This window comes from Fulmarus glacialis, unplaced genomic scaffold (genome assembly GCF_000690835.1).
Source record: "Fulmarus glacialis isolate BGI_N327 unplaced genomic scaffold, ASM69083v1 scaffold29819, whole genome shotgun sequence".
Classification (NCBI taxonomy): Eukaryota; Metazoa; Chordata; class Aves; order Procellariiformes; family Procellariidae; genus Fulmarus; species Fulmarus glacialis.
In genome coordinates this window covers 6,671-16,280 of record NW_009235681.1, presented here as the reverse complement: position 1 = coordinate 16,280, position 9,610 = coordinate 6,671, and the positions used below count along the sequence as shown (strand labels likewise).

Below are 9,610 nucleotides of genomic sequence, written 5' to 3'. Positions count from 1 at the left end.
GTTTGAGTCAGCTGCAGCAAGTTAAATCAACAGTTTCTTGTCAGTTCTGTAACAAACATGCTTCCACAACAGGAAACAATATAGCCAATCTAAGGAAAATTTCTTCACCTCTGAAGAATTACCAGAGATTTTCATCCATCTCCTTCTCCTGATCTAAAATTCTGACCCACCCACTATTGCTAGTAAATAAAGTTTTCATTTAAACACTCAGATTTAAGTTTATTCATACACAGCAAAAGTTTCACCTGCATATTAAAAACAAACAGATTAGAAGTAAATGTTTTATTCTTCCAACTAAATTCCAGTACTACAAGGGCAGTAAAACAATGATACACTGAAAAATTGCAGCAATAAACATTTGTTAAAGACTGATAGAATAAATAAAAACTACAAAAATGAGAAATCATATAAACCCATTCTTAACCCCCAAAAAAGTCATGGAATACAGAAATGCCCTCCTTCACTATTTCACAGGCAGTACTGTGGGCTATTTGCTTAAAATTGTCCTGGGATTACATTCTAACTTAACTGTGATTACAGCTTTGTTGTAGTGCACAGTTATGAAAACCACACTAACTTCAGTCAGAAGTGTCATTCTACATTTTTATTTACACAACCAGTGAAGGGCAACTTCTAGAACACCAGCTTTAATCCTTTACTTTTTCAAACTTATTAACATAAGAAGCCAAATTGTAATGATACAGCAAATGAGGCCACTGGTATTGTTACAGGTAGCAAAGGTCCACATCCAGGTGGTACTGACATCAGGGAGCACTCCAAAACCAGTTGCTGCATAAGAGTGGTTGCCACTGACAAAAGCTTGAAATAACCTGTGTTCACAGGGGGAAAAAATATGGCATTGCTGCAAGTCTTTACTGGGACAGCTTGCAACAATAAAACAGGGTGTATAGGGCAGCCCACATATGCAGAGAGTGTGATTCATGAAACGTCTGTAAAGAGAAAAAAAACCACAAGAGTTAATGATGGAGTTAAATGCCAGCTCTATCACAAACCTGTTACGGCAATATCAAAACCTGCTTCAAAAATAAAGGAACAGCATGTTACGGGAGACAGTTTTAGATGTTTTAAACAAAAGCTGCCTTTTATCTCACATCTTCCTTTCAACCTCGGTCTTCCATATTGCCAATTTAAAGTATTTTAACCTGGGGCCTAGCTGAAGCTTAACAACAAACAATGGCCCCTTAAATTATTGAACGTTCAGTAATTTAATGCTGCTATAGGAACCAGAAGAAATAGATACTCACAACTGGCAGGCTGTTCTCCATATCGTCGCATGATTTGATCATGCGTGAACTTCACAAATGCGTCGTATTGTTCTGCAAGCATGAAGCATTAGAAGTGTGAGTATATTAAGTTTAACTCAAACTGGAAAATATTCAAGGCTACTTTTTTATACATATAAATCATATAAATTAAACACACATCCACTAACAGTAGTTTTAAGTGACTTTAATACAGTTCATAGCTGCCATTTCCTTTTCATCCCCAAGAACAGCAATGCAGCACATGTCCCCTTAATTAAGACTTTCCCTTGCAAACTTCTGTAATGGGAAAGACCGCAATATGCTCAAAGAGAATTATGCTGCACATACACAAAGACCTCAATATACCTAACACTTGCCTAAGTGTCCGACTCTGTATTTTGAAGTAATCACAGATCCATAATGGGGGCAGAGTAGTTAAGCAAACATGGCATTAAGGTCAGTGCTAGGGTTGGAAACATAACTTTTCTCTGCTCCTCTCACTACCAGATGTAAGAAAATTAATTTAATGAAATGGAAACACAGAAGTACAGGAAAGGGACTTGCTATGGAGTTAGAAGTTCTTTTTGGTGACCACCAGAAAATCAAAAGCAAATGACAAACTAAAAGGATGAAATGCTAAGTGACTAACACTTGACTAATTCCAATCACAAAAGTAGCCACAAATAGGAGGCACGTAGTTGACGGTGGACTTCATGAGAACAGCTACTGTGTAATCTAAAATGAAATTTAGATATCGAACGTATTAATTGGCTTTGAAATAAGCATTGTTATTTCCCAGAAAGATTATTCTTTCTATACACACATACATACAAATACATTCGCAATATTTTATTCAGTTTTAATATTGCACTCATCAGCAGGATATCACCTTTCAGAATTAGGAAATTGAACAAGGAGAGTAATATCTACCAGATGCCGCTCCTCTCCATTCCCCTTCCTCCCTTGTGGAAAAATACATGTGCAGCAATGTGGGGTGTTCTGAGAAAAGGGCAAAGGTCAAAGAAGGCAATCTTCAACCAAAAATGCAGTTAGATTTGTAGTGGTTCCTAGTCCCACAGGTTTGCCCCATTAAAGTCCCCATCCTCTTGCAGGGATGAGCTTCACCTTTGAAGTAAACAGGGTATCAGTAATCAGCAAGTAGTGCAGCAGCAGCCCAAAGTACGGACCTGACCCAATGATCTAAGGACATTCATCCCTGACTGAAGGGGCCCGGGGTCACAGCAGCCAGTTCCCCTCTGCCCACAAGCAGGACCTCTGTTTCACTGCAGTTCTGGCTGATGGCTTTTCAGCAGCCATGCGAGGATCTTAGCCAAACAACAAAATAACACAAAGAGCAGATTGAAGGATCTGTTGCCCAGAAACCATTTCCAAAAATAACAGCAACTAGAACTTTTCCTAAAAGTACGTATTAAAGGCCAGAAACCAACTTGCAAGCTTTCTTCTTTAAAGGTTTAAGTCAATACACACAGCTGCTTTGTAGCATCATCTTTGTTAAAATTATGGCTTTGGAAATTTAGAGAATCCACGGTTACTAAAAATCCCCTTTCTTGTGGCATTCAGATTGGGAAAGTTAAGCAAACCAAAGGTAAGAGCAACCTACAGTGAACTGTTTGAAAATTTAAGTGAACACTTGTAAAGATACTTACACCATGGCATTCCATATCATACGTGTTCTAAGTATCTATTTTAAGTCAAAAGGTGGCTAAATGCCACGAATACCAATATGATTACTATACTCTACAACTTGACCTTTAGTATAAAAAGCTGTTTTTCACAAACAGATTCTAGAAAACCTTTCAAGCTAAAGTTTCCCTTAGCCCCTTACACTCCTCCCTCTGGTTTTAAAATCTGCAAAGAATCTTGCAAACCCAAGTTTATGCGAACACAGCAGTTTCAGGTAACAGAGGCAGGAGGGGAAATCAGGGTACTACAGTGATCCGAGTTTTCCATTTATCAAGCACTCACTCTGCATGAAAGTCAACTCTGCTCACAAAGAACATGGGAGAGGAAAAAAAAAGGCTAACTACCTATAAGAAAACCGTGATTCAAAAAGGAATGAGAAAAATATCTCAGATCCAAACAGTCAGTTAAGTCACTTGAAAGAAGCTATTCAATTGAGATTTATTAGAGAATTTCCAGTTACATTTCCATTGACTTCACTAGTTTTTAAGAATGAGTGTCACCTTACTGTACAAAGTTTAGAGAAAGATATAATCATTCTGTCAGCAGAAAAACATAACTGGCCTTCTAAGGAATTTCTAAATTCTTTTGGCAGTCTCTCTTTCTAAATTCCCATATAATGCTGAAAATTTATTAGCTTGATATGTGGGATGCAGTAACGTGATCTTTCTAATAGCTCTTTTGGTGACCACCATTCTAAGAACAAGCAAACCTAACTCATCTCACTGTAAACCACAACCCTCCAAACAGAAACCATCCCCCTCCCTTCCCAAAAACAAAAATGTTCCCTTTGGGACTGACAGATGGAACACATGTAAGGAACGTGCCAGAGGGGTTCCTGCCGTAAAGAACTAAGTTTGTACTCAGAAAGTGTCTGGAACAAATGTAAATGTATCTGATCTTCAAATGGTTATTATGATCACTGCTAACCAAAATGCATTTAAAAAAATGCAAGAAATGACCCAATTCCTAACATACATAAATTAGAAGAAAAAAGCTCTACAGAGCTGAAGCAGGTTAAGAGGAAAAAGCAAAAATGGAACATTAGGCCCAAAGCAACAGAAGTATTTAAGGCTCTAGTTATAGTTGTAAATAGATGTAGATTTAAGAGGGACTTAGAACTATAGTCATTTCTTACACAGCAACGGCAGATCAGCAAGCACAGAACATGAACAGAGGCTCACGTGCAGAGACAATACTGTCACAGGCAACCCACAAGCCTGACACAAGTCTGGTGACTTTCGGCACAGGCATGCCTGTAGAAGATTTTATTCCCACACCTGAAGAGATTTGCAAATATTAATTCTGATGTGTTTTCAGGTGGGAAGCAGAACAGCCACGGGTATTTAAAAGCAGGTTTGCTGCCGAAGAGCACACTCAAATGTTCATTATTATCACACTAAATATTAAATTAGACACCGAACCGTACTGTGAAGGCACCTACCTCTGAATGCAACAGAATTTAGGTGCTCAAATGCTAGCAAGATGCTTAGAGAACTTCAACAACGAAAGAAAGGTCATATTTACAATGCTGACATCAACATGATCCTTATGAAAAGGTAAGTTGGCATCAGGCGCCAAAAACAGCAGCCGAATTATGTGAAATACAACAATTAAACACAGAGCATCAGAAATGCAGCTGAACTACTGACACTCAGGCAGATACCAAATACCACTGGCAGCAGTGTAATGGTAAGTTCTGGGAAGAGAAAGGGAAATCTTAGGTACTGTCTTCTTGCCAAATTCCAGAAAAAGGAAGTCAGTTCCCAAGCAGGGAAAAAAAAGTCCTTCACAAAGAGCTTTTAAGCCAGTAGAATAGAAAGTCTTTCTGGCAAAAAAATGAGGAGGAAATGATCAATTCAAACATGATAGCAAGAGAAAGTTCTATCTGAAATAAAACCACTGTTTCCATTGGTTAGTAATACCCAGGAGTCATGGTTTCTATCCAAGGCAGCACAGAAGAAACAAAAAACTATCAAAGAGACTACACATCATTTTTTCTGTCCTGTATGCAATCTCATTCCTTAATCAGATTAGGTCAGAAAAAATGGCATAACACAAAAATGAGGAAAAGTTTTAAGCTTTCAAACTCATCCTAATACATTATTTTGGACTATAATATACCTGCAAGTTTTGTGGTCAAAATTTCTTCATACTCTTCACGGATTTTCTCTTCACGTTCTTTCAGCAAACGTTCACAGATCATTCCAACTTGTCTGAGAGTAAACAGGGGCTGTTCTTTTTTCAATGGTGATGATGCTGCAGATGAAGTACCTAAGATTAAATATTTGGGCATACCAATTTACACTTACAAGTAGTTCAGAACCCATTTTTATAACCAGTTTTCTTCACATCTTTTACATTAAAGGAACTTTACAGAACATTTGGAGAAGTCTTTCTCTGTCATTTGAATGGTTCTAATTACTATTAAAGTAAAATTGGACACTAAAAAGTAAGACATCTACAATGGACAATACACATGGGTATCAAAACACTAACTGTGTTACACAAACACTGTGAATACCATTTACATGGCAGTTGCCATTTACAAATTTAAGCTTCTATTTTATGTAAAAATTACAGTACAGTGTATTTTTGCAAAGATAGCTGCTTTGCAAAAGCTTATTACAATATCAGTGGCAGGTTATGCAGGATGGTCTCTTGAAAACAATGCAAGCTTTGTGTCTTACTGATTCTTAAAATGAGAAGCTACAATCTTCCAGATCAATGCTAGTATTGCCAAAAAAAGCAACAATAACTGGTGAGAAGGTGCCATAAATCACCAGGTAACTAGGGAAAATTATTTACGCAAACAGAGTCTAAGAACACATAGCAGAATTACACAGAATTTTCTGGGTACCTGGCAAAGCTGGTCCAGTAAGGAGAAATGCATGTGGCTGTGCATCAGTAGAACAACAAGGATCTGTCTGCTGGAAGCTATTTTCTAAGTGTCTCCTCTTCTGCATGCGTTTGTACTCCTGTTTTATGTTGTACAGAATTTGTTCTAAAAGAAAAACAGTAAGAAAATTAAGCCTAAAATAATTACATTTCAGTATTTCACTTAACTTTATTTCCACTCAAACACCAAACACTGTAGATAATTAACAGATGATAAGAGCTAGACTCTTAAAACATGGCTTGCAAAACCCACCATGTTTTACCTAAGACATACAATGACACTAACTAAAAGACAGGTTAACTCCAGACTTTTCACCAGGAGAACACTAGCAAAAATGCTGTTAGTTAAGGTCAGATATTGGTGCCAGGGTATTGGTGTCAGAGTACTGCTAACAAAAATAAACAGTGTAAGGTTAAAATTTAGGAACTATCAACTATACAATACACATGTATAAAAATTAGGCTACAGAACTACTGGTATTCATCATCTTCCCTTCATACATTTAATTTGCAATCATCTTTCTCCCCCAGACAGTACTTAACAAAAGACAAACAAAAGACTCCAGAATAAAACACATACATGAAATACTATTCCTCTCTGTATAGTTACTGGCATATGGGCAGCAAAGTGGAGAGCAAAACCCAGTTTAGACAGAATATGCAAGGCAACTACTGCTTAAAATCTCAAAGAATTAGAAACCAACAGACAAAATACAAAAGCCTCTCACAACATATTGGACAGCCTCAGATCCAGCCAAATAAACACAATGGATGGATCAATAGTCTTTTTTACAGGAGTACGGCAATATGTAGTTCAGAATTTGATTGCACTGAATAAAATACAGCAAGTGCTTTTAATAATCTCATCTCCACTGTAGAATTACAAGGAAAAAAGTAATCCTTGCAATAAAACTATCAATCCTCTCTGCCTTCTCTCTGAAATTCCATGTACCAAAAGGCTCCCAGGTACATCAATGCCCTAACTGCCTATCCTCTGACAATGTAAAATATTAAAGGAAAAAAAAAAAGCCATTTTCTACTTTTTACAGCAGACTTTCACAGAAAGAGACTTACAAAGACTCCCTCTTTGTAAGAATTCTTACTTTCAAATGCTCAAATGCATTTAAAAAAATCTCCCTACAGCATCAGCTTCCACTGAGACTTCCAGACTTTTGGCAAAGACAGCTTTCTAAAACTTAGATAGATACAAATCAATGTGATCACGTCAGAGTGGCAAAGGACTCCACTCACTCAGTACCTTCCTATTTCTGTTCGGCCTTTTTGCCGATATAATACCATGGAAACTTCTCAACTAATTTTCATGTTTGTAAACAGTACCTCAATAGGTACTTATTTGAACACTTTCTAGCAAGCAACCATGTGAAGCAGGTAACTTCAGCTACAAGCTTATTCAGTCAGTGGCTGAAGCCTATGCTAGACCAAGCAGAAGCAAACATTTGCCAATTCCTAGTTCAGAGGTTTAACTATTGCGGTGGTTCTTCAATTCCCCAAGTCAGTTTGGGGGCTTCCAACTCTCAAAGAGAGAGGAAACTGTTTCCAGTCAACAGGAATACCAGCATTTTCAGCAAAGGAGCTTCTTGTTTGGATTTTGTCCATTGATGAAGGCCTTGCAGTTTATACCTTTTCAGCCCTGTGCCTACAGTGCTTGTACAATTTTCAGCTCCCTAAACGGGGATCAATAACTTGGTTCAAAGAAGAAACAAATGCAGAAGACGTAATAAAGAAGCACAGTAGGGAAATGAAGAGAAGGAAACTACGAGAAAGTGGGAAAAAAAGTACTCAAGGGTGGCTGGAGGATTCATACTTTTTTGTAGGACAAGATACACACTACACTCCAGCATGGTACAGAAATACATAAATCAGGTTAAACCAAGGTGCAGTCAGGCTTCCAAAATTAAATAGAATCCCATGTAGAATTTGTCACGTGCATACATACTGCATCAGTCGGAGAATGGCCCTGCAACATTTTTACTCAACAGCACTATGGTGGTAAAACAATACTTTTCCTCAGAATCAAGTGCTGTTCTAGCTAAAGCGATACTGCAAAATTTTGAGTGGGAACCAAATTAGCTCATAAGATAACATCTGTCCTAAACCATGTCTACACTATGAGAAACGTGACTGCAAACATTCACACTGTATTTACATTAACTGAAGAATGTAACACATCACGTGCATCCTTCACTACGACTACTTTGTCTTGGGCATACTTTCCAAATTCCGTATGAGCTGCAAAAACATCAGCCAAATTTCGGGTGTAAAAACTTCGATAAAAATCTTCTCTACAGCTCTCCTTTATATTATCTTTTTGCAGAAACATTCTCAAACCACATTAACCACCAAAATCATTAAGAAAAAAAAAACTAAACAGACTCTGGTCAATGGATAAAACTCCCAAGAGTTAAAACAATAATCATCACCCAGGTTTCCTCCAGCCCTATCAACCTCTGCAAATTAAATGGAATAATTCAGAGAAAATGTTAGAATACCAGCCAGAATAGAAGGAGCAAAAGCAACATGGGAGGGACAGGGATGACGGGGAGGGGAGGTGGCGAAATCAGGTACTAACTTTGGGAAAACAGTAACAACTGGGATAGAAAATTAAGATCTGTGCACCAAGGATACAGGATTCTATTCCAAATTATATTGATTTGTGGACACAGAAGTCTCAGTGATATTACAGTAATTTCATCTACTTCTAATTTGGCAACATTTTTTAACTTCAAAACTGCCATCTTCAAATCTTGCTCTGAAAATCAAAAATCTCAAGAAACGCCACTGACAGATACATTAGGAGATCCCCATCCTAACAAAACCACTTTGACAGTTTGCATTACTGTAACTTCAGATAAAGGTATAAAACTAAGCAAAATGGGATGGAGGAGGGGACTATTTAAACATGACAATACACTGTCTACATTGCAAACAGCCACCAGGAGAAAAAAGCCTGAAATCTGAAGTCCTGACTGAACACTCGTTGAGCATGTACATAACCTGGTTTGGTAAATAGTATTCCTCTATTTAGTCTAACTTAGGAGATTTAAGGCACTGTTGCTTAGCACAGAGAACTGGACTACAAGCTCTACTCAGTACCATGCTGCTAGTAGGCAAACCGCCTGTGAGAATGACTCATCTCATACTTCCCGATCTCCACCATTTGTAAAATGGAGATCAGTAGTCAAGAAACACAAATTTAACATAGCATTGAACTGTTCAATGACTTCTCACATGAATGATCAGACTAGTAATTAAGCAGGCACATTTTTGCAGCAGTAGAGACTGAGTAGACATTTTTATTAAAATACAGCGGCATAAAATCTCTGCCTTTAAACAAAACTATTTCACTGTAAGCTTGCAAATATTTATGACTGATTTTAAATGGAAATCTGAATGCCAAATTGAATTATTTTGTCTTTTTTTTTTAAACAATCTAGGAGAGTAAGAAAAGTTGTTTAAATGCACCAAGTTACTTCTGGCATTTATAGTTTTGCTTAATAAATCCACAAAAATATGTCTGATGAACAAACATAGTCTGTTCAAAACAGTTTTTATAGCATCTCAGCACTTGAAAGAAGCCATGAAATATTAAGGCAGTGCAAACCAGACAACTTTTGAACAACACCTATATTGCAGACATCTAACTGTAAAGCCCTTTAAAACTCTGGCCCAGTTAAACAAAGCTTAGAGATCGCAGATCTCGTTCTCCAACCTGATTTTGATTCCAG

The 9,610-nt window shown here is 37.5% G+C and overlaps 1 protein-coding gene across 1 annotated transcript; it reads right to left on the bottom strand.

Annotated features, from left to right (window-relative positions):
- Nucleotides 1-267: 267 nt before the first annotated feature.
- Nucleotides 268-6,398, bottom strand: AKIRIN2 (akirin 2). Its single transcript, XM_009586121.1, has 5 exons — nucleotides 6,337-6,398; nucleotides 5,827-5,970; nucleotides 5,091-5,240; nucleotides 1,266-1,337; nucleotides 268-950 (listed from the first exon to the last, which is right to left on the bottom strand). Exons 1-5 carry the CDS (start codon nucleotides 6,365-6,367, stop codon nucleotides 940-942), a joined length of 408 nt encoding a protein of 135 aa, XP_009584416.1. The 5' UTR covers nucleotides 6,368-6,398; the 3' UTR covers nucleotides 268-939.
- Between the last annotated feature and the right edge of the window lie 3,212 nt (nucleotides 6,399-9,610).